This window comes from Carassius carassius, chromosome 28 (genome assembly GCF_963082965.1).
Source record: "Carassius carassius chromosome 28, fCarCar2.1, whole genome shotgun sequence".
Lineage (NCBI taxonomy): Eukaryota > Metazoa > Chordata > Actinopteri > Cypriniformes > Cyprinidae > Carassius > Carassius carassius.
In genome coordinates, this window is record NC_081782.1 from 12,504,786 (window position 1) to 12,531,684 (window position 26,899).

The 26,899-nt window shown below is 37.4% G+C and overlaps 1 protein-coding gene across 2 annotated transcripts; it reads right to left on the minus strand.

Moving 5' to 3' along the window:
- Positions 1–941: 941 nt before the first annotated feature.
- On the minus strand, positions 942–25,953 carry LOC132107974 (leucine-rich repeat-containing protein 75A-like). 2 transcript variants are annotated; one of them, XR_009424391.1, is made up of 5 exons: positions 25,487–25,953; positions 21,712–21,840; positions 13,951–14,063; positions 1,268–3,165; positions 942–1,199 (listed from the first exon to the last, which is right to left on the minus strand). XR_009424391.1 is itself a non-coding variant. In XM_059514359.1 (4 exons), exons 1-4 carry the CDS (start codon positions 25,739–25,741, stop codon positions 2,337–2,339), a joined length of 1,326 nt encoding a protein of 441 aa, XP_059370342.1. In that variant the 5' UTR covers positions 25,742–25,953; the 3' UTR covers positions 942–2,336. The 2 variants fall into 2 exon arrangements, 1 of the variants encoding a protein (XP_059370342.1); XM_059514359.1 differs by having other exon boundaries at positions 942–3,165.
- Between the last annotated feature and the right edge of the window lie 946 nt (positions 25,954–26,899).

The following is a 26,899-nucleotide window of genomic DNA, read 5'->3' on the forward strand; positions in this document are numbered from 1 at the left end:
ATCACATAATCCTCAACAGTGGTAATTCTGCTTCAGTGTGACTTTAAAGGGTTAGTTCAACAAAAAAATGAAAATTAGGCCATAAATTACACACCTTGAAGTCATCCTCGGTGTATATGACTTTCTTCTTTCATACGAATCCAGTTGGGAGATATTTAAAAAATTGTCTTTGATCCTTCAAGCTGTTTGATGCCACTCGGCAGGTGTTGCACTGCATCAGTCCAAGATAATTTTAATAAAAAGCTAATCACAAGGCTCTGGGAGGTGAACAAATGCCTCCTGTAGCGAATCAATGCATTTTGGTAAGAAAAATATCCATATTCAAAATGTAATAATCACTTTGAACTAGCTTGCGCTCACTGTACTCTTTGTACTCACTGTAAATGGAAGCAGTTCCAGGAGGATGACGTATGAGGTCAGTGTTGCGCATTTGCCGGTGAGTCTCGTGAAAACCAATCTTTGTTAACAGGAACAAAGGAAGCAAAGTTTAGTTTAGCAAATGAAAACAGAGTTTAGAGTTTAGCTCCAACCCTGAAAAAAAAAACCTACCTGTATCCTGATAACCTTGATTAGCTTGTTCAGGTGTGTTTGATTAGGGTCCAGGATCAACGTTCCCTACCCCTGGCTTATATGGAAATCCTCTGACATTCTTCTTTACAAATCCTTGTTTTGTACTTCTAATAAATGACAGTTGTTTTGATCTCTCCGCTGCATCACATCTTAGCGGCGCATGCGCAGAGCTGACCTCATACATCATCCGTCCGGAACTGCTTCGTTTACAACTGAGCACAAGCTAGATTTAAGTGATTATTACATTTTGAATAAGGGTATTCTTCGTACACAAATGCATCAATTGGCTATAGGAAGCCTTTGTTCACCCCCCGGAGCCGTGTGAGACACTTTTTGTTTTTTTTACGGATGTAAAAAATACGGATGGTTTTGCTTTTTATTAAACTTCTCATGGACCGATGCAGTGCAATACCTGCTGAGTGGCATCAAACAGCTACAGAGATCGACGACAATTTTTTAAATAACTCCAACTGGATTAGTCTGAAAGAAGAAAGTCATATACACCTAGCATGACTTCAGGGTGAGTAATTTATAGCTTAATTTTCATTTTTGGGTGAACTAACCCTTTAACACTGTAGACTGGGACAATATGTTCTCTGAGCAGAGTTGGTTTAACTCTGGGGATTTTGCTGTGTATACACACACACACACACACACACACACACACACACACACACACACACACACACACACACACACACACACACACACACACAAACACACACACACACACAATGTTCCTTTCAGCAGGGTTTTGAACAGGCACATAGGCACAGAGAGGTTCATGGTTATGACAGGAAAACCTGATGGGGAAAACCTGAATGTATATTTGATATTTTTGTACCTTACAAGTGATCATTTCTCCTTTAAAACAGCAGACAACTGCTGTGATTATCAACCCTATAAAAACAGCTGAATCCCATGACTCCAGTCTGAAAATAAGCCTGTCATGCTTTCTCTTTTTCTTAAAGGGATGAAGTTTACAGACACTAATTAAATTAAACAGTGGCTTCCATCAAGCAGCGTTCTCTGAATGACACGCTAACTGTTTTGGGACAAGGACTTCTTTTAAAGGTTCGATGGGTCCAGAGGAGTGCTGTGACTGGTTGGAGCAAGACAGATGGGAAGACTGGATTTGGATGCCTTCTTCTCTTTGCTCCACTTTGTGACTTTATATTAAAGATTTTTAAGACAGTGAATAAGAAAACCTGAATAAGAGGGAATGTTTGATATTTTTTATAATAATTTTTTCTTTGCAAAAACAGGCAGCAGCCATCAACCCTATTAAACCTGCTGAATCCCATGAGTTCATAGGTAACCCAGTTGGAAAACAACCCATTCTCTTTTTCTTAAAGGGATGAAGGTTACAGACTCTTAGTGTTTTCAATCAGGTCGGGTTGTCTGAATGACATGCTAACTGGTCTAGGACAGAATCTTTTCTTAAAGGCTCCAGAAGCATGCTGTGAAGGGCTGGAGCAAGACAGATGGGATGACTGGCTTTGGACATCCTCTTCAACCTCTGCTATTAGCTTTGTGACTGGATCATGACAGTGAAGGGAAAAACCTGAATGAGAAGCTATATTTGATATTTTTTTTAACCTCACAAGTGATTAATTTCTCCTTTGCAGCAACAGACAACTGCTGAGTGCCAACCCTATAAAACCTTATCATGATTTCATGGATAACCCAGTCTGAAAACAAGCCTGTCACGCTTTCTTTTTTTCTTAAAGGGACCAGCATCTAATCAAATTAGACAGTGGCTTCAATCAGGTAGGGTTGTTCGATTGACATGCTAACTGGTCTGGGACAGAATCTTGTCTTAGAGGCTCGATGGCTCCAGAAGAGTGCTGTGACTGGCTGGAGCAGGACAGATGGGAAGACTCGCTTTGTAAGTCCTCTTCGCCCTCTGCTTTGGATGGCCTTTTCTCTTTGCTCCGCTTTGCAACTGGATCTTTTACCAGCCGCTGCTCCTCCAAGGTCCACATACTGTCGTCTTCGTCCTCCTTGCCATGCACCTCCCTGTCAAAGTCAAGCAACTCTTCCATCATGTCCTCGATCTCCATCTCACCATCAATCGCTTCTTCTACCTCAGATCTGAGTTCTCCCATACTCTCAGTCCTGTTTGGATCGTCTGCTTCGTCCTCATCCACTCGGCCCTCCGGCTCGCTAGCCTGACTCTCGCCGAACTCAAGGATGGTGGGAAGGTTGCCCTGTTTGGGGCAGCGCTTGCGCAGGCTCAACAGAAATGGTTGTGGGAGGGAGAAGATGTCCACGTTGTTCCCCAGGTCGATCCAGGTGACACTGGGGAAGCTGTCTGGGTCTTTCAGTATGTCTGTGAGCTCTTTGAGCACGGCACGGGTCAGCCTGTTGCCATTGAGGGCCATAGTCTCAAGGCGGGGAAGAGACGTCAGCGTAGGGAGGAGCAGATGGAAGGCATCGTCTGTGAGCTCGGTAAAGCCCAGTTCAAGGCTGCCGATGCGGGACGCGTGGTGATGCAGGTAGGCACAGAGACGCTCCATGTCTTTCACTCCAAGAGGGATGCCAGACAGATCTAACGTCCCACTGGAGGGAGGGCTTGAAAGAACTGATTTCAGACTGAGAAAGAGAAAAAGAAGCAGATAGAGAGATAAGAATGTGTGTGGAGGTGGGGAATTCACTTTTTATTGAATTTATAATTCAGAACCAGAGGAGAGAATATATTAACCAAAGGGATAAAACATTTAAGAATTCCTAGCAGTTCACTAATAACACTAGGACACATTTGCTGGTAATTTAATTATTAACTGAAACATAATGTGGCAAAAAAATTATAATCTGGCCCTGAGTTGATAATTATACATAGGTGTGTGTGTGTGTGTGTGTGTGTGTGTGTGTGTGTGTGTATATATATATATATATATATATATATATATATATATATATATATATATATATATATATATATATATATATATATATATATATATATATATATATAAATTAAATAAAATGAAAAAAAAAAATACAATAAAAAATAAACCTACAATCAATTTAATAACTAATAGATTCTGTTATGTTTGCATCTTTTTAAATCAATTAAATTGAATATATATAAAAATATATATATATATATATATATATAGAGAGAGAGAGAGAGAGATAGAGAGAGAACTTGATTATTGGATTTCTTAAGTTCTTAAGTTAAGTTTCTATTTCTAAAATACAAGTAATAGAATCACATTACGTCTCATTCATGTTTTTGTTAACATGCAATTTTGCTGAAATACTGCAAATAAAAAGATAATATAAAATTAAATTAAAATACAAATATTATTTTAAATAATATTTTAATTAAAATAATGCAAGAATATTTATGGCCACTGGTTATTAAATTATCATAATTCACTGACATTGGCAGGTGAGGCATCAACTTAGTGTTGGAACCTACTTATACAGTAAATAGCAGCTCTGCTCACATATTTAAATGGACTCTTCCAAACCCTGTGCTGTCTGACATAAGACCTTTTAGTGTGGACATTTCCTGTGGCAACAAAATACATTGTATAAAATGTATTATAATTATTAGAATTCATACTAATGTGCTAGTAGATTTCTACAAACGGAAGTACTTGAAACTGCTACAATAATTGTAACGGTCATTAGTGCCTAAAGATGAAATGTAGGGCAGGAACAAACTAAATTATCCAGCCCTATACAAGAAGAGCACAAAGGAACTGTTGAGGAACTACATTTTATAGTAGTAATAATAAAATAATAGTCTTTGCAGCTTAATGTATTGAAACCCATACCAGCTTTAACATTTTATTAAAACACAGAGACTGTCAAAGACCTATTGAGGGAAATTGAGACATGATTGAAAGGATTCATTTTCTGTAAATGCATTACAGATTCAAAACAGTCCCTGGAAATACAAACAGCATTTAAGAGTTCATTTAATCATGAGGTCAGTTGTTATTGTCAAATATGGATTAAAAACCTACGAGAGATGAGAGTGGGGAACAGAAGATGAAGGCAGGAAGAGGAGCTGATTTATTAAGTAAAAGAATACAAATGCATTGCTTTAACTGCTGCACATGCAGCAGACTCACAATAAGCTCAGTGTGCCACCACAGCTTGACAGTGTGCGAGTGAAAGGAGAAAGAGTGAAAGCGAGAAAAGAAACGGCGAGAATACTAATTCATAATGTGGTCGGCGCTAATTCACACCAGGACATGCATATATCTTATTGAACTGGCATTTGAGGAAGAGAGAGGAATAATAACCATCCTGATTCGACATGCTGTGCTCATTCTGAATGATATATTTCCTGCCCCACTCAGATCCTGTCACTGACCTAGCAAATAAAACAGCAGCAAAGTCAAGGAAATGGCTAAACCAGAACAGGATATCAATTCTCCTGATATTACTGGCCAGGATCCCGAATCCCACGCTCTTTAAGAGAAAAAGCCTTTCCCTCGCTCAGCAATCTCACCCTGAATGCATCCGACCCACTTACATTCTCTCCTCTGCATTTGATCATTTCCAAATGTTCTCATTAACAACGGAGGGATGTTAAGCAGAAATATGAAAACTATATTTTAGCAAAATGATATCTGCCACATGACTTTAGGGAACAATTTGAAAAGTAGCATAATTTCTAAAACTTGTTTATAATATACTGTTCTTTGGTTTTTAAATAACTTTCAGATTTGAGGAATCACTTGTTGCATAAGATCTTGATCTTCACTTTATTGTTTTTCATATGCAATTTATGACACCAAAGCAGCTTTGACAGCTTGGAAAGCAGGAAAGATATAAGAGTCTGTGTGTAATCAGAAATTTACTTAAATTTTACTTAATGCTTAATTTATTTAAAGTAGCTTTTACACTAATAACAATAATGCAGCACAATGCAACAAAGAGAATGATGATCAACTCTATAATTTTCAATTTCTGCAGCAATTTCTACCCTTTTTTTCACTCAAGGCTTATCATCAATCTGGCAGCAGATGTATGCTGTGAAAAATCATTCTGTTGCATTGACTTTCCTGTGAATGTAAATTAAATCAGGTTATTACTTAAGCATGATAGATCGGAACAAAGGTTTGAATTAAGACCATAAGGCTGAAGTTCCTCATTCTCAGTTTTACAGAAATAAACCCTTTCAATTACGATCGAATTGAAAAGCAGCAGGTGGGTGGGAGGTGTCAGAGATGTGCCATACTGTACTGCATTGTTACAGTTCATTCACATTCTGTCATAGAGGAAAAGAAAGAAAAACTCTAACACTCAACCAGCTTTATGAGTCTTCTATTAAACATAAAGAGCGGTATTAGAAAAAGGATGACTTCAATCCATAATTTACATTGCTGGAATAAATATCTCTCTTCGAAAGTTTGGGGTCAGTAAGATTTTTCACAAAGAAATTAATACTTTCATTTAGGGAAGCATTAAACAAATATAATAATACAAAGCAATTCTATTTCAAATACATGCCGAATAAATATTAAGCAGTTTTCAAAATAAATAATAAGAGGAAGCAGCAAATGAGCATATCAGAATGATTTCTGAATGATCATGTGACAATTAAGTCTTGTGTAATGCCTGCTGAAAATTTAGCTTTGGCATCACAGAAATAAATTAAGTTTTAATTTTGTAAATAGAAAAGAGTTACTTTAAATCAGTGCTGTCAGATGATTAATCGCATCCAAAATAAAAGTTTTTGTTTACATTAATATGTTAAAATATTTAGCTTTTATATATATATTTATATATGATAAATTATATGAATATAAATATATACATATAGACGTAAATATTTTCAAAATATATGCTGTATGTGTGTGTATTTATAAATATACATAATAAATATACACAGTTCCCACACATATATAATGTAAACAAAAACTTTTATTTTGGATGCAATAAATCACGATTAATCATATGAGAGCACTACACTACTAAATTGGAATAGTTCACACTGTATTTTTGATCAAACAAACACTGTCTTTGGTGAGCATAAGACACATTTTTCAAACAAATAAAAATGTGAATGCATGTCAAATAAAAATGGCCTAAGAGCCTCCAATGATATGTTGAAGACTCTTGGATAATAAGTGTGGTAATTAAGACCAATTAAGTGCTGAGTCTATCATTATACTGCTCTATTCTCCAACACACTGATGAAAGGTCATCACTATGACTTTCAGAGCAAAATGAAGGATTACCATCACTGAAATAAATCCAGAAATAAACCCTCTTTTGGTGGAGGCAAGGATAACTGAATGTGTGCACTAACAATTCATTTCTAGTTAAAATGTTGTTTAGCTTTATGAACAACACATTGTGTCATTTAAAATGCAGTACATTTTTGTGTCCCATAGGGCTGCATGATTATGACAAAAATCACAATTGTCATTTATTCCCTTGAAATTGTAATTGCGATTATTAACTATGATCATCACAATTTACACTGAATGATGTTTATACCCACTGTCTGATGCTTTTAATATGAAATTTTTATTTGAAAATAAAAAGCTGAAAACACTCTAACTGAAAAACATTTAGTGCCTTTCTAGAGTATTTAGCCTCAAATGTCAACTATAAATTGGACTGCCTTCTTCTTTAATTTATAAAGTACTATAAAATACTAAAATTAAAAAAATGGGAAAAACCTTTAAGATAATTTAGAAAGAAAAAAAAACCCTGCATTTTTTGGACTCAGAACCAATAATTGCTGCTTTGTATGATTATGTAATTGTGGCATTCAAAATTGTAATCCCAAATTTAGATTAATTGTGCAGCCCTAGTGTCCTATTATTTTAGCGTTATATCCTAATCATACAAAATGTCAAGTTTTTGACATAATCTGTTAAATTGATTTTCAAAACTGTTTTTATTATGTAGGGCTTTATTTTTTCGTTTGTAAATACTACATGCTTATGTCACGATTTTTCCCATTACATAAAACTGTGACAAATAAGAAATAACATAACTTTTTACACCTGAAACACCAACGTTTTTTATGACATTCGGGGGCAATTTTGTATACTACTCAAGAAATTTCTTTTGTCAAACAGCTTTTTTTAACTCAGCTGTCTGGACAGCTATGCAAACCAATACAAAAGAATCAATGTAAAGATACCACTAATTGGAGGCAGGTTGCCATGTGCCCAATGAAATGTCAAAGTCACTGCTTGAATAAAGTTAGACAGCTAATGAAATTGAAAACACCAGAGATGCAGAATGCAGAAATGAATATCAAGAGCCTATTGTAACTTCATCATCATTCCACATTCAGAACCTGCTGTTTCTGCTCTCAGGCTGAAGAGCGTGAGCAGAAGATGACAAGAAGACGATGAGAGAAAGAGGCACGAAACAAGAGCTTAAGCCACTAAAAGTCTAGCAAAAGGCAGAACTGTGAGGTAATCTGTCGATGAGAGGCAGCACGACTCAAGAGATCATATGAGGAGAAAATAGAGGGATGAAAAATAGGAGGGAAAGTTTAGAAGGCAGAAAGAATTCAGCAGACATGCCTGAGAGATGACAGTATGATTTCACAACAGCCCTTATTCCACACCCTCTTCTACTCCTGTCTTACATTCTCAAATCCCTTTTTTTAACACAATCTCTATCTTTCTTCTCCCCTAAAATACCAGTGTCTTTGCTATTAATGGGGGTGTTATGAAGTCAGATCATATGCTAAACATAAAACACGGTCGCCTATGGACATGATGATCCAGAAAGCTCCGGTCTGGCTGTGTTCAGACGAGGAAGACATTCTTCACTGGCTCCTGACAGGCGTGAGCTGCTTGTTATGGACTAAAGGGTCTCCAGACGAGGGCAATGCGTTTCACATTTCAGCTCATGAAACAATAGAGGCCATGTAGTGGTAGGTCTATGGCATATCAGATTGCACTTAAGCAGTTTAGTTTTCAAGAAGCGATCCAAATACTCCTAACAATATTTTTTGTTTATGCAACTGCATAACAGTACAGCTTTCAGATATCTATTGTTCCAATTGCATTTAACAATTTTTCAAGTGACATATATATTCTATTCAGTGAGAGTGGGCAATACTGTTGGCATTGTGACAGTGCAAGCTTACACAAATGATCAAGATAAAAAAAAAAAAACCTAAACAAATGGAAACATTCAGGTCTACATCTGATTTGGACTCTTCTGTGCTAAACTCTTGATGTATCCAATTGTGCTAATAAATAAACTTTATCGTATATAAATACAGTATGTATTTACACTCAAGTTAAATGCATGTTACTGGATAAACTAACAGATCAACACATCCGGAGCAGATGTATCATTTCCTCCGGTTATATGTAGAATTGCAAATCAGTGTTAATGTAAATATTTGCATGGAGGCACATAGATTAAACTGCACACACACTATGAGTAATACTGAATTACTTGCATAAACACAAACGTACCGCAGCCCAACATGTGATTTATCTCAGAGAAAATGGGACACCTGTCTGCGAGACTGTCTCACTCTGACGGGTGGAGGATTTTAAGGTCATGTTAGCACTTAGCCATTACTAGACCAGAGAGGGAGGAATCATTAAGGGAGAGAGAAAGAGAAGGGCAACTGAAAGCGACATAAAATGATCAGAGGTAAAAATGAAATGGTTATGAATGCTTGGCTGTATTTCTCTGTTGTTATTGCTAACTAAATGTAAAAAAGAAAAAAATTATAATTGTTCATTAAAATAAAATATTAAAATTGGATAAACAACTTTAACTTAAAAAACCTTGAAATTTACAAATGAAATAATTTTAAGTTTAAGTTTGTTTGTTTTGTAGATATTACTAGAACTAAATCTGAAAAAAAATTAAGCAATAAAAATAAAAATAATACTAAATGGAAATATTACAAAAACTAATAAAAATGACAAGAGCACATAAAATTAAAACTTCTACTAAATTTAAAATGAAAACAGAAAGTATGAAAATAAAATCTAATTTAAAATATTAATCAGTATAATAATAGCATAATAATAATAAACTTTTCCAGAGGAAAATATAGGACACTTTTTCAGTGCTTTTAAAAAATAAAAGACATAAATGAGACTTGTACGAATTAGAAATTTTCATAAAAAAAACAAAAAAAACATCTTTGCAAAATATGTGAAATTTCTGAGAAACACAATTGAGAGTACTGGAGACTTTTCCCCAGGAGAAAAATCTGAGAAACTGGAGACTTTTATATATTTTTACAATAAAATTTGCCATTTCACCATATACTCTTCAGAATAAAGGTGCTTAAAAGGTTCTTCACAGCGATGCCATAGAAAAACCCTTTTGGTTCAACAAAGAACCATTCATAAAAGGTTCTTTAAAGTACCATCTCTTTCTTATCTTTTTATAATCTTTTATAATGTTAAATTATAAAATTATAAATTCTTTATGGAACCATTTAGACAAAAAGTTTCTTCTATGGCATCATGAAGCACCTTTATTTTTAAGAGTGTAGTAAATTTTACAGTATGTCTTCCATACAATGAAAATGAACAGTGACCTTTGCATTGTCAAGCTCCAAAAACAAGAAACATAATAAAAACAATATAAGTAACATTAAGTTACAACAAGTAATGATCTATATTACTTGTTTGCTATTACAAGAGCTATGTTTGAGAAACAGACCAATTTTGTTATTCACTAAAGTCTTAACTTGAAAATCTGAAGTGGTCACCATTTACTTTCATTATATAGAAGCAAACAGCTTGATTATTCTGTTACTTTTTTTTAGCAATCCACACAAGAAAGAAAATCATATCATATCAAATCAGATTTTTAAAAACAAAAGAATTTAAGAAAATATTGACATCATTTTCATTTGTTGAGCTTGTTTTTCTTGCCTCTTTGTACCTTCAGGCGGTGAAATTATTTGAACTCCTATTTCCCCAGGACAGTGCCATTATTGCCGATCTGATGAAATCACATCAGTAAGCTCATAGTTCAAGCAGAACAAACAAAAGTGCTTGAGGACGTTTCAACAGAGAATAAGGATACCCTTAGAGGCACACAAGTATCGACAACACACCTAAGGAGAGGTGAGAACTCTGTCTGCAGAACACTTCCATTTTTAAACCCCAACAGCTGCATTCACATCTGCAACAACACACCACAATACACAACATAAGTGTAACAAATACAGAACCATGTGTGGTGTGACTCAGACAAACAGCAGTGCTCCAACAAAAAGCGCCAAGTGAAGATTAGACAACACAACCAGAGCGGATAAAAAGAAGAAGGTATCGAATCCAGTCTACGCAGAACACACGCATTCACATTCCATCTTAACCACAGCAGCTGATGCAGTGAATGAATGTAGGGGACTACAGCTGTTTAATCCCTGCACACATAAATTAGGGAACAGAATAAAGGCATCAACTAATCTAAAGTGTATCCATTTACACAGGAAAGAAATACAGCCTAGTATTTACACATTACACAGTCTGTGTTTTGACTATATTAATGGCAGTTGGAAAGGAGCCACATAAGTATGAGTCTACACCACAGAACCATGTGTTAGCAAAAAACCACACGGCACACAGTGGGAGGCTGCTCTTTCCTTCACTGACTCCCTCTGCAGAATGAACACAGCTCTTATCATCAATGGACGGAGAGGAAACCGCTGAAAGCCCCCGTTAAGGAGCCAATTCACAGGTGATGAGATTTGGATGGTATATGCAGCTGTTCTGGAGACATAATACGAGATATTTTGTATTAAAACAATTTGGGGATATCAGAACCGTAGGACCCAATCCTCAAATGAAACGCTCCGTGCGTAATTAATCCCTAAGTGCAGACGAATCAGTACGTGGACAAACAACTGGCAAAGTGATGATTCATTTTGACTGCCTGCTCTGCAAAGTCGGAAAGCCTTTTATTTTTAAGCCAAATAATCCCTTTAATTAACAAACAAAGTGAGGCACTTATGAGCCACTAGGCTACTGTATGTGGGCCGAAGGATACAGGCATCAATGTAATTTATAATGTAGCGTTAAATGCAATGTTTTCATGTGAAATGAAAGCAATTATATGACCTAGATAGAAAATAAGAAAAGAAACAAAAAGAGAAAAAAGAAAATGAGCCCAAAAAAGAATGGAAAGAGACAAATTTTTTTCCATAAGGACTTTGATAATGAAGCCATGTGATTGATTCACTGAAAAGAATCAGTTAAAAAGAATGATTCACAAATTGTACATTAATATGGCTTGCATGCAAGGTTTAACATACAGAAGAGCTAACAAATATTTGATTAACAGGAGCTTGTTACTTTTACATTACTTTTAAACTAGTATTATTTATATCATATAAAATATTTTATATAATAATATTGAGCAATTCTAAGATAATATAGTATATATTCAAAGGCTTTGGGGTCGGTGTCAGAACTATGGAGTTGTCTGTGTGTTTTTGCCCCTGTGACCCAGTTTCTGTCTCTCCTTGATTGTTGATTTGATCCCAGGTGTGTCTCCTTAGTTTCCTCATTATCCTGTCTTTATAAGCCCCAGTCCTTTCGGTTCCATTTTGTCGGGTCTACCAGTCAAGTACATGGTTCTTTCTTCTGATCGCCATGTTGGCTTTACCCGTGTGTTGGATTAATAAAAATTCTTTCAATTATCCATGTTTCTTCTGGCAGCGTAGTGTGACAGAAGACCTGACTGAACAACAGTAAATTGCGTGTCTCCCCTCCGTTTTGTTTCTGCGTTTTTGCTCTTTTTTTTTTTTTTTTTTTCTGTTGTGTGCCCTATGCCCTGAAATCATCCTCCTCCTGCTGGAGCAGGGGGAAAATTCGCTTGAGGGTCATATCAGACTGTTTTTGGCTATTGCCCGTCTCACCACTTACCCGGATGACATCCTCTGTGCTTTCTATGATGCCAGCCTCAACACCGTGTGCAGAGCTCCGTCGTCCGAAGATGGCCCGCGAGTGGAATTCACTGCCTTTGTGGTGTGGACACTGGTGAGAAATGGCTCTCTTTTCCTCACTGGTTCCCAGGGATTGACCGCCAGTGCCAGAGCCCAGCCCACCATCTCCCCGTGGTACGGAGCATAAGCCCAAGCCCACTGATGACGGAGAACCATTTCCTGCTGTGAGCCAGAGCCCAACCTGTCAGAGGCCCAACCAGGGGCGAGAGCCGGCTACAGTGCCCACCGCCAAGGGAGAGCACAGAGGAATATGTGAGCAAAGAGTGAAGCTCCACGCCCTGCATCAAGGCTGAGGGTGAGCGGACTATGGAACGCCGAGGAAGTGGATCTTCTAGACCAGGAATCTGAAATAGATATTCTACTGGCTGTGCCTAATTGCTCCGTCCCACCAGCTCCATTGGGTTCCTTCCTCCGCCAGCTCCAACCTTGGTCCTCAGTCGCTTTGGCTCGGCCGCGGATCTCTGCCTCAGTCACCAGAGTCCTTGGCTCCACCCTGGCCACCTGGATCCTCTGCATCCCCCTGGCTCGTTGGCTCTCGGGCTCCTCCACTTGCTCTGCTGCCATCAGTCGGCCCTCTGGAGTCAGCGGCCATTCCTCCATGACTCCTTCCACCGTCAGCTCCACCTTGGGCTGCTGTAATGGGTGTGGCCTGGGTTCTGCTAGGCTGCTCCTCCCATTGTATCTGTCTGCCGGCCCCCTCCTGGGGGTCTGTCCTCCACTGGAACCTCCTCCCAAGTCCCCACCCAAGCCCCCACCCAAGCCTCCCATGATGAATAAAGACTCTTGATTATTCTCTAATCTGTGTGTGTGTGTGGGTTGTTTTTTTTTTTGAGAAATTAATATACAGAGATGTGAGAAGTAACAGTTAAGACATTTATGTTACAAAATATTTCTATTTAAAAAAAAAATAAAAAAAATCTAAGAATACTTCAAATGGTTTATACTAAAATATTAAGAGGCACAACTGTCTTCAACGTAATGTTTCTTGAGTACCAAATCCGCATATTTCTGAAGATTGACACCAAAGTCTGGAAAAATCGCTGTTGAAAATTCAGCTTTCCACCATAGGAATAAATTACATTTTAAAATGAATGAAAATTAGTTTTTTATTATATCACAATACTACTGTTTTCCTTTTTTTTTTTATCAAATACATGTGAGCATAAGAGATCATGAAACTTACCGACACCAAACTTTTGGTGTATGTGATAAATAGAAAAATACATATTGACTATAGAATTACCCAATTTTAATATTTCAACAAATGCCAAATATTAATCTATTACCACATTTTTCGTAACTGTGGGAACCCCAAAAAGAGTAACGAGTCAGGAAGAATCAAAAAGAAAAGAGCTGTAAACTGAGGTTTAAAAAAAAAAAAAAAATTTCTGAAGAAAGTAAGGCAGCACATGGCCTCACTGCCTAAATCGGAGTATGCTCCACATTCTCACCAAGCCTGTGGCTTCCTCTTCAGCAGCCCCTGCCGTCTCCACTGGGTGTGTGGGCTCAGGTGATAGGTCAGCTGACGGCACACCTTCTCCATGGCACCCAAAGCATCTCCCTCCTGACAAAGACAGAGAGAGAGACCACATCAATCAAGCTGTAACACACTGCAAATTAATGGGAACTGGCAGAAGATCAGGGTATGAGTCCTCAAGGAAAAATACTAATTTCTTCAACATTTATGATGATAGAGGAGCAAAGCTATATGGACTGACCAACATGTCACAAACACAGTCTGGCTCTATCATTAGGTCATCTGAGGTAAGTGAGTGCATATGCATGTGATTTGGTAAAATGCATTAGCATGTAATGGATTAGTGACAAATTGATGTATTGTACAGTATGGCCATCTCTGGAAAGCTTTATTATTTTAACTCCCATTCACCACTGCCTAATGCAATCCAATTTGCAGAGAGATGCGAACACTCATACACACTGCCTCAAGTAACTGCCACACTCCTCTATACAGAATCTATTTCTGCCATTGTTTAACACATAAATGACCAAAAAAGAAAAGCGCTGCATATTCCTGCAGGGCTGCCAATAATTAAATCTAAGGATTCACTTATATTACAATTGTGGATGATAACCAATAGGTGTCTTATATATATTCAAACTCTCTCTCACTCTCTCTCTCTCTCTCTCTATATATATATATATATACACTCACCTAAAGGATTATTAGGAACACCTGTTCAATTTCTCATTAATGCAATTATCTAATTAACCAATCACATGGCAGTTGCTTCAATGCATTTAGGTGTGTGGTCCTGGTAAAGACAATCTCCTGAACTCCAAACTGAATGTCAGAATGAGAAAGAAAGGTGGTTTACGCAGTTTTGAGAGTGGCATGGTTGTTGGTGCAAGACGGCCAGTCTGAGTATTTCACAAATATGTGGCACGTATCTGCTCAGTTACTGGGATTTTCACCCACAACCATTTCTAGTGTTTACAAAGAATGGTGTGAAAAGGGAAAAACATCTATAAAGGTAAATCAGTAGCAAAACTCGAGAGGTTGAAGATCTGAATGTGAGAACTTGTCATATTAATATTTGTATTTGTAAGTTAAAATTTACACTCACAGCTCTGATGTGAAGAGTTGAATCTTTCAATTTGCACACACAGACAATGATCAAAACACCCGTGTTTTGAATTGGAAGTTGTAGATTAATAGTCACAAATGTGTAGAATTACATTCACACAAAGAAAATGACATATACACATGTTTACGACATATTTACTTTTGCACTTTACTTCAGTTTCGCTGCACAACGTCAAGTCGGCACTTACAACCTCTCAGATCTGGAAGTACAAGTTCAAATCCTAGCGCTCTGACTTTTGCTACTCTTTTTGCGGTATTCTGTTGCAAAACTCACTTGTGCACTTGTATATGCAGATGTGAGAGAGCAGAGCTGGGGGCGGGGCTTTGGTGCGAATGAAGACATTTTATTGGTCGATGCCCGACCAATGAACAACGCCAATTGTTTTCACTGAATATCCTTAGCTTTGACAGGATTTTAAGACACTGCATTCATTTTGCCATTCAGGTATTATCTGGTAGACAAATAATGCAACATATTTTATATGTATATCCCACTGCATATCACTGTACCAGAGTTGCAATATAATGCTGTTTTTATTATTTTTATGTTTTGTAAAAATTATTTAACATCTTCATTGGGTTAAATCCCTAATTTTCTTGTCAGTAATGAATCTTTTTAAATGCAACATTATTATTATTAATTTTTTTTTAAATAAAAATCGAGTGTTTAATAATGTCTAAATGTACATTAAACAGCAAAACCTAAAAAATAAGCACTTATGACCAGAAATACTGTTTTGAGCAACTAGTAGAGCTAAATACATGTATTTATTAAACATCAACAAGGCCATCTAGTGTTTAAGCAATGGAATTGCATATGAATATTATCTTTCTGGCCACCAAATGCCTCTAATTTAAAGCGTGCCTCTTTGCACTGGAATTTAAACCTAAATACTACAGTTATTGTAGTATAAATTATAACCATATTACAAAATGTTATATTTCAAATGGTCATTCATGGATCATAATTATTGCGCATATTATTTAGTACCATGATCTCTTCAAATTAACTAAACAGGACTGAGTTAACATGTAGTACAGTTATTTTATTGGTTAAAAGTTACACTTAATTGTTTAGTCACATTTAACTGCCAAGGAGGAGTATGAGAACATAATGCTGTTCCATTTTCCAGTATAAAATGCTATTGTAACGCTGTCATTAGTCAGCGTAGTTATCCATGCATAATCAATGCACTTTAAGTGTTACAAATTACTAGAAATCGCTGCAAATATAATGAAATTACTGTCTGTCCCAATTAATACATTTCAAGCGTATTGACAAAACGTTTAGTTTAGTACTATTGATAGCTCCATGAACCACGTGACCGCGTGGCGGTGAGATCAAAGCATGCTCTGGTACAGCGAGTTTACTCTGCAATATGCAGTGGGATATACATATAAAATATGTTGCATTATTTGTCTACCAGATAATACCTGAATGGCAAAATGAATGCAGTGTCTTAAAATCCTGTCAAAGCTAAGGATATTCAGTGAAAACAATTGGCGTTGTTCATTGGTTGGGCATCGACCAATAAAATGTTCTCATTCGCACCAAAGCCCCGCCCCCAGCTCTGCTCTCTCACATCTGCATATACAAGTGCACAAGTGAGTTTTGCAACAGAATACCGCAAAAAGAGTAGCAAAAGTCAGAGCGCTAGGATTTGAACTTGTACTTCCAGATCTGAGAGGTTGTAAGTGCCGACTTGACGTTGTGCAGCGAAACTGAAGTAAAGTGCAAAAGTAAATATGTCGTAAACATGTGTGTATGTCATTTTCTTTGTGTGAATGTAATTCTACACATTTGTAACTATTAATCTACAACTTCCAATTCAAAACACGGGTGTTTTGATCATTGTCTGTGTGTGCAAATTGAAAGATTCAACTCTTCACATCAGAGCCATGAGTGTAAATTTTAATTTACAAATACAAATATTAATATGACAAGTTCTCACAATCAGATCTTCAACCTCTCGAGTTTAGCTACTGATTTATCTCCATAAACATCCAGTATGCGGCAGTCCTGTGGGCACAAATGCCTTGTTGATGCTAGAGGTCCGAGGGGAATGGGCCGACTGATTCAAGCTGATAGAAGAGCAACTTTGACTGAAATAACCACTCGTTACAACCGAGGTATGCAGCAAAGCATTTGTGAAGCCACAACACGCACAACCTTGAGGCAGATGGGCTACAACAGCAGAAGACCCCACCGGGTACCACTCATCTCCACTACAAATAGGAAAAAAAGGCTACAATTTGCACGAGCTCACCAAAATTGGACAGTTGAAGACTGGAAAAATGTTGCCTGGTCTGATGAGTCTCGATTTCTGTTGAGACATTCAAATGGTAGAGTCAGAATTTGGCATAAACAGAATGAGAACATGGATCCATCATGCCTTGTTAACACTGTGCATGCTGCTGGTGGTGGTGTAATGGTGTGGGGGATGTTTTCTTGGCACACTTTAGGCCCCTTAGTGCCAACTGGGCATCGTTTAAATGCCGAGGCCTAACTGAGCATTGTTTCTGACCATGTCCATCCCTTTATGACCACCATGTACCCATCCTCTGATGGCTACTTCCAGCAGGATAATGCACCATGTCACAAAGCTCGAATCATTTCAAATTGGTTTCTTGAACATGACAATGAGTTCACTGTACTAAAATGGCCCCCACAGTCACTAGATCTCAACCCAATAGAGAATCTTTGGGATGTGGTGGAACTGGAGCTTTGTGCCCTGGATGTGCATCCCACAAATCTCCATCAACTGCAAGATGCTATCCTATCAATATGGGCCAGCATTTCTAAAGAATGCTTTCAGCACCTTGTTGAATCAATGCCACGTAGAATGTTCTGAAGGTGAAAGGGGGTCAAAAGCAGTATTAGTATGGTGTTCCTAATAATCCTTTAGCTGAGTGTGTGTATATATGTCTGTATGTGTGTACATTTCTGTGAATTCAGGAATAATTGGAAATGTAATATGAAAATTTATATTAATTTTGAGATTTATTACAGATTATATTTAATTTTGCTTTTACTGATTATTTATAATAAACTACAGTCTATGAATTCAAAGATGACTGCAGTGATAATCTAAATGTAAAAAATAATTAAATGTCTAATACCACATAACTAATAAATAACTAATAAACTCATAAAAATGAAAAAAGCTCATAAAATAATTCAAAATTTTAAATATTACATTTCATAAAAAATATTGTCAGTGCCAATAGCCTAGTGGGCAGTGTGCCGACATATAACGATGTTGCTTTGTGGGTGTCCCGAGTTCGAATACCGGTGTCCTGACAATTTATCCTACCCGTCAGATTTTCCTACCCGGGTTTACTGCGCATGCGCACATCAATATCGCGTCCTTTTTCTCATGCTAAACAACGATATTTAATGTATCTGCATTACTTTAAGGGTAGGTTTAGGGTTGGGGTAGGTCTAGACTTTAATAAAAACACAATCTAATTGGTAGAAAAGAATATTTATTGTTGGTTTCCTGTAGCTGTATCCCTTCTAGCTACACCCGCGAATATAACGCATCATTACTGTATAAGCAGTACTGTAAGGGTAGGTTTAGGGTTGTGGTAGGTGTAGATGTTAATAAACCATAACTTTAAAGTAGCATTTTTCGTTGTCGAATTGTACTACCCACTGATTTAGAGGGAGGTAGGAAAATCTGACAGGGTAGGACAAATCGACAGAACACCGGCTCGAGGACCTTTATGACCCCCCCCCCTCTCTCTCTCCCACTTTGCTTCCTGTCTACTGTCTTAATAAAGGCAAAACACCAAAAATAAAATCTTTTAAAACAAAAATGTATTCAAAATATTATTTAGTGTAAAATAACTGTGCATGTATCTGAGCACATTTCAATTCATTATTATTAGCTGCAAAGGTGAAATCCTGGTTATGAGATTTTTTCTGTATTGTCCATTAACAGTAAATTTGTTTTGTCATGTTAATCACAAGTGAAATGTACAGAGGTTTATTACTGGAATTACATTAATTTGCTTCAGGTAATAATAAGGTTCAGTGCACTTGATTGAATGAGAGGGCTCTGCTCATACATGACTAGATTAGTTTCAAGTACAAACACTTGCCTCATCTGTGTCTCCAACTTAAAACCTATAAAAATGTCTCAACACGCAGAGTCGGCTATAAAATTCACACGATCAGGAGCACATTTTTATAGGTCTTAACCTGGGCCAAATGACATTTGCTTTTATTAGGAATCCAAGCTAACAGTAACATAGCATTTCATCAAGGACACATTGTCTGTGCTCAGGTGTCTGTATCTGCACTGGAAACATCAATATGTAAATCAATCCAGCCATCACATCTTCCCGTTGCACCAGGCCTTGACCTCTGCAGGGGATGAGAGATAAAACTATATCTGTGGATATTGAGATGTCTGGAAAACACACCCTATGTGTTAGTAAAGCCTAGTGGTTGATACCGGTGAGATTAACAGTGCCACATGGCTGGTCAGCTCTAGTGCGCAACCCCCAGCAGACAGACAGTGGGTCCCCAGGTAATCAATTGCCCAGTGGGCTCTGCCAGCTCTGAGAGTGTAACAGACAGCAGAGATGCTGGGATTGGCTCCAGCCAATTTTTTTCTCAAAAAACGACAGTGCGCCTTATAATCCGGAGCGCCTTATATATGGATCAAGGCGCTCTGTCAAAATGTTGACATTCCCTTTAGCACAGCTCCATCTAGTGGATGCATAACGCAAACCCAGTCAAACGTTTGACTGCAGTATCTTCTATTCTATGCGCTTTATAATCCGGTGCGCCCTATATATGAAAACAGTTCTAAAATAGGCCATTCATTGAAGGTGCACCTTATAGTGCGGAAAATACGGTATACAAATTGTACCAGTCTCTCTCCAATCACAACTAGGTAGTCTAATCAAAGCAAACTATTAAAAATAAAGCCCCACAAATGAAATATATAAAAAGCAAATTACACCAAACGGTAAAAACTATATTAGGTAAAATAGGTTAAATAATTGATTGTTTTTCTGTGTGCCTGTAATCAATCAAGCAAAACATGAAAGACAAGTTATCATATTACACAAACTATCCATTGTTTTGCCACTGTTGCAGTTAATGCTAATTAACACTTAACATTGACACTTCGTTACCTGTTCAAAATATTTTAATAATTAAAACAAACTTTTTTTGTTTTGAAGAGCGTGCACTGATATTTTCAGTTCCATTCGTTTGCACGTTGTTTCAAGGACACGCCCATAATAAGGGAACTAATGAATATGCATGTTAACTCCACCCAAGGGAACAGTTTTTCACGGGAACCGAATATTACACAACACCTGGCGTTTCATGATCAGAGTCAGAGAGTGGCAACCTCTTGAACCACCACCACGTTCGCGCTGGAAAACTTCCAGCAGTCCCCAATTGGCCAAAATGCTCTGTTCGACTTTTCTGAGATCAGCTACTCTTCCCTGTGGATGACCTGTGATCTACTTTCTGTAAGATCTAAATTTTTGAGTTAGAATTTTTGACATTGAATTTTTGAAAACTGAATTTGAAGTTCCGAATTTCTTCATCTTGAAAACTTGAATCTGATATTTTTTAAACTGAATATTTGCAGTATAAGAATTCAGAACAAGAAAAATAGCTGTTTGAAAATACCTGTCTATAAAATTCAGCCATAAAAACATTTCAATTTGTTAAATTTCAAATGTTCAATATTCATTTTAAAACAATCAAATTCAGAACTATTTAAATTACCACCTAAAATTAAATTTTGTTAGATTACACTTGCAAATAATTCAAATTTACACAATTCAAATTCAAATCATTTTGTCATAATATTAGTTCCATAAATTCTCTATTTTTCCAATGATGTTAATGAGAATAATTTGTTTTTGCATTCTGACAATGAGCACTGTGAGAGGAAGTGCACTTAATTTACATAAAAATCACAACACAACACAAACAATCTTAATGGTCCTAGAAACAGACTTATTTTTCTTTAAGCAAAATATCATTTCTTATTTCTTTCTATTGATTTTAGGGTGAAATAAAACCATCTTCTTGACCGATTTCATGAGACTTACACAACCACATTTGGTTAGAGAAGATGTGATGAGCTCAGTGTAAAGAAAACAATCAGCAGCATCCTTGTTGTTTTGGTGGAGGTCAGGTGTTTGTGCAGCTCTCTATAGGAGCTGAGCAGGGTGTTAGTGGTGTGATATAGTGCCTGACTTGCTTCATTCAGCAGCAGCAGCAGCAGTCTTGAAAGAGGGCTGACTGGTCTTATGTGTGACTCATCTGCGAATACACCTCCCTCTGCCTCTACCCTCTCCGCTCTCTTCATCTCTGCTTCTGCCTCACACAGAGACTCACACATGCTTAAGCAACTGGGTTTCATCCTAAAGCTCACTGCACTGGAATGGTACAGTTTCATTTTGCACATCTTTCTACTGGGCCTCCAGGCAGTGCTATAAGGCACTTTTCATTAAATATTAAAGTAACACAACATAGGAGAAATGTACAGAAATAGAACAGAAATGGGAAACAGAAGTGTGTGTGTGTGTGTTTTTAGGTGTGTGCATGTCACGAATCACAGAAGCACTTTACCGTCTTTGGGCAGTGAATATATTTGGCCAGGCTGATAATGAGGTCATGGGTAATGGGATCCACCAGGTTGCGGAAACTGGCATAGCGGTAGAGAACATCGTCCAGAGAGGTTGACTCCATTCCCAGATCCTGGAAAAAAAGACACAATACAGGGAGGTCAAGAGAATGAGAACTACAGACCACAGCAGCAGATCCCACTTAAAGGAACAGTTACTCAGGCCATTCAAGATGTGGATGAGATTATTTGTACATCATTTGGAGAAAATTTGCATCATATAACTTGCTCACCAGTGGATTCTTTGTAGTCAATGGGTGCCTCAGAATGAGAATCCAAACAGCTGACAAAAACATCACAGTAATCAACACGTTTCTATCACTTAAAGTCTTGGGAAGTGAAACGCTGCATTTTTGTGATAAATAATTCATCAAGACTTTTTAACTCTAAACGGTTGCTTCTGGCCAAAATAAAATGAGTCCACAATCCATAATAATGCTTCCCCCAGTGAAAAAGTATATCCCTTGTCCTCTCACATCCATTAAAGAAGTTAACTGATGGACTGGAGTCTTTTTGGATTTCTGTGAAAATTTTATCAGCTATTTGGACTCTCATTCTGACGGCACCCATTCACTGAAAAGGATCCATTGATGAGCAAGTGATGTAATGCTAAATTTCTCTAAATCTGTTCTGATGAAGAAACAAACTCATCTTGCATTGCCTGTGTGTGAGTACATTTTGAGCAAATTTTCATTTTTGGGTAAGCTTTACCTTTAAAGCTAATGTCATCTATGAAGCTTTTTATTTGTAATAAATATTTACATTCACATAAATGTAAATGTGCATGTAACATTTATATGTGCTTCCTAATGATGATTTTCAGTGTTCCTGACATAATATAAATGAAATGTCAAAATGTGGGCCAAAAAAGTGAAAAGACTGTTGTAAGTGCAGAAAAATAGAAAAAACTAATCCTTCAACTGTGTAAAACAAGATAAACTGATGGAAACGTTAATCTACATGATCAAATCTGTAAAGGAAAAGGGCAGGCAGGGGGATCAGCAATTAAAAAAATAGCAAATGTGTGTGGAGCTGAGAGCTCTACAGCCAGAGATAAATAATTAACAGCGAACCAACTGCAATGGGTGGGTGTGAATGAGACAAATCTTCATTAGTATGACAAAGTGAATAAGGTTAGTCTTTGTTAAGGAAAAAGGATGAATAATTTTAATGTCACTATAAACTTACTATTGAATTTCTCTCCCTCCATCGATAAAACCTTGGACCTAAACTGTGCACGCTGAGCGTAAGCCTTGGTTTATCATTATCATCCCTCTATGGAGCAGAATCTTGATTAATCGATTTCCATTTAATCAAAGGCCCATCCATTTTCATGGTTTCCGGGCAACAAGGTGCACTTGGTAACCAGTGGACAAGAGACGCTGTCCTTTGACTCTCTTGCTCATTATGTGCTTTAACCTCAGTTGCAAATGCAAATGCATTTCAGCAAAAATCTCACATTTACTTGGGGTAAAAATCTGCCTCTTATGAAAAAGAAGTGCACTTAATTGTGTACTTTTAGTGTATTTCAAAGTGTAAAGCAGGGATCAGCAACCTTTTCGGCATGACGTGCCATTTTTTATTTTTATGGTTAACCACTGTGCCAACACAGCCCCCCCCCCACACACCCCGATATAATTCTGTATTTAAACGGTACATACACAATTTTTTATTATACGATAAAAAAAGTTTTTTTTAACGTTTAATCAACGTTAATGCACTGCTTTAATTGATGAACGTGCACACACAGACACACACACACACACAACACACACCACTCGCACACAGAGATCTGAGATCGTGCTGTGCAAAAAGTAGCATTCAGAAGCTCATAAACCTATGAGTGTTGTCACGCTACTTTTATTAATCGATACTGAATCGCTACATTATATTTCTCAACAACAAAGGGGCAAAATCGCTTCATTGTCTGCAGAGAGACAATTTACCCCCCCCCCCCACACACACTTTCTTTCTCTCAAAATGGCCATATTTCAGAAAATTTTTCATCACTGGATATAGCTTTAGGTCATTTAACATTTCTATGGTAAAACGTATTATTAAAAGTTGACTAATGTTAATTGATTTGCAACTTCATCTTACCTCACTCTCTTTAACGTTAAACTGACGCTTCGCGCTCTGCTTCTGTGAACGGTAAACCCCGCCTACTTTGATCTGATTGGCCATCTCAGTCATTTTGACATTGACGAGTGCTGTTAGACCGAGGCTTTGATCTGAAGCACCTAGTATGTGCAGTGTTTGCACGTGCATCCATGCAAGTTAATTCTCACACTTTAATAGTATTTGTAGCTCCTAACAGGCTGTGTGACTATGAGAAGTTATTACATCAAACTGTACGTCATTATACAGTTTTCCTTATTGCTTGCGTGCCAGCGATTATCCCTCTGCGTGCCACTGTTGGCACGCGTGCCGTAGGTTGCCAACCCCTGGTGTAAAGGTATATTTTTAAAGAAACTGTACTTAGTAATAATCAAATATTAATCGAATAAAGGGCCACTTAAGTGTACTTTAAGAGGGTACAATTGCATGTTTTTTTACACTTTTAAAGGGAACATTGTAATAGTCTCTAATTGAAAGTTGTAGAGTGCATTTTAAATAATTACATTTTTAAAGAAGTACCCTTACTTTGATGTGTTGAAAAACAATATAGCACATGTAAAGTACTTGATTATTAATTTAAATATGATTAAGTGTTTTATTTGATATTACATTTGTGCTAAATTGCAAATTTACCATATAGTAAGGTGTACTAATTTACTATCAAGCATTATGGTAAACTAAAGAGTGAGTAAAAAAAACATTAGTTAATTGCATTCAATATATATTTAAACTATACTACACGTTCATTTGATTGTAAATAATGTGCAATAAAGTGTCCAAAAACATTACATTCGTTTGCACTTAAGAATCTTCTTTTAAAGTATGTAATTTCCAAGTGTTCTTCTTTTGAGAACGAATTCTGCAGTTTGTTCCACAGCCACCTGTTGGTTCATCACTGCCTGACAATTAATTTAATACTATCTTAAATGAATTAGAAAAGGACGATTAGAAATCCCCATTAATTGATTTATTGATCCCTGCTGCCCATATGCAAAAACATAGTCCAAAGAAAAAAGTGCAGCAGACCTGCAAAAATTACTTTCCAGTGCATAAGATGATTGTTTCTCTTGAGGAAAGCTGGATCAAAAAATCAGTAGTGGGGCAAGAGTTCTGACCACATATACCCATCAAACAGAGTAACTAGCTATCTGAGACAACCATTTGATATAAAGCAGAGCATTGTGCTTACTGACAGCATCCATAATAACTACCCAAAGTAAACAGTTGGTGTTTATGCAGTGCAGTATAACTCTTTGGCCAGCTTGAGCTGTGTCTGTTCTCACAGGTTCTCAGGACTGTAAAACAGGCATCTGTCTCAATAGCACTGAATTCTGTGAAATGCAGAATCTATAGAGCTGGGAAACTATGACATGTGTCCTGCTGTAGCTCAGATATGTCTGTATCAGCACTGAGAGTAGTGATGCATTTTGGAGGAAGAGTTTATGTCTTTCAACAGCTTTCAAAATAACACCAACCCAGTATAGGACTGACATTTTGGCCCAATTGCATTGTCATGTAGACATTACATCTCACTGACAACTTTCTACATCTATTTTGAGTTTTAAACTAAGCTATACAAGAATCATGGAGTGGTATTTGTACCTGCCGGAGAGTCTTCAGCATCTCTGTCGCCTCGTCGTGTTTCCCCTGCTTTGCCATCAGCATCATCTCTTGTATCATCCCGATGCGCCGCTGGTAGGGTGGAGGAGTCCCTCCGCTCCTCAGTTTGTCTCCTGACCTCAACATGATAGAAGTAAGGATGTCTCCTCGCTCTTTCGTCGGGGACCGTTTCCATCCTGTGCTCTGAGGACTCGCTCCTGCCTCCTGTCCCGTGGCCTTCGTTTGCTTCGCTCCCATGTTTGGTTATAGAGTCTCACCCTGGAAAAGGGCCTTCAGACTGGACATACTTTCAAAATGAACTCACACTTAACTATTAAAAGTCTTTTAATTTGAACGTGAGATTAATTTTTTTAAGAAACAAATGAAAATAAGAAATAAGCCTTAGTGTTCCTATAAAGTTTATTGGAGAACAGTGTTTTAAAAGTCCTTCAGCTCACCTTTAACCTGCCATCTCTTAAGATGACTTACATTACTTACATTAAGATGTGAATTTATGAACTTGCATCGAATGGCATTTCAGTAAAATCTTTTTCACAAAGTGCTCATTCAAAGGGTGTGAAATATGGGGGAGGTTTGGGGGGTGTACGACCCCCTAATTAAGGCATGAATCTTAGAAATGTATTTTAACATAAGCATTTATGTTTCAACAGCGTGCGAATAACGTTTCAGTTAATACAAAATTTACGAACGCGAAAAGAAATCGCTTCTGCGTAGGTAACCATAGCAACAGCTGCTAATCGATGTTTGTATCGGGAGGTGCATCAATAAAACACTGTATTGTCGTTATTTACCACATTACCATCTTTAAACACATCACAAATATCTCACAAACATAGTTTTGTTTTGTTTAAAATGTCTTTAACCGAACAATGAGCGCAAAACGACTAGACCGTTTGCGTTCCGCGATATGATTAACGTTACGCTCATAAAATTACTTAAAAAGTTGACTCCACTGCGTACATTTTTCACCCAATTTCCAACCAAAACTGTAGTTTACAAAACGTTGAACTTTAATATAATTCACAGCTGACTCGTCAGTTGTTTACTCTTTAGAATCCTCCGTTTGCACGCATAAAATTATTTTGGAATTTTACAAGGCGGCAAAACATCTAAAACACTGCGTGTTACATTCCAAACTTCTTGTATTTCAGTCCAGTTAGGTCATAATTAATATTTTCTGCCGAGACACCAGTAATCCTCGATTCCCTCAGGCGGGAAATAGATCTGATGAAGCCTGCGGCATGACAGTCCCGCAAACCTCCAGAAACTCTCACCGTCCGGTTCAACAGAATCCTAGCACGATCTTACGGCAAGGTGGTTCGTTTCCCGTCCGTGTTTTTACCTCAGTCGTTGTTTTTACGTATAAACATCACAGTTCCTCCGCAGTCTCTCATA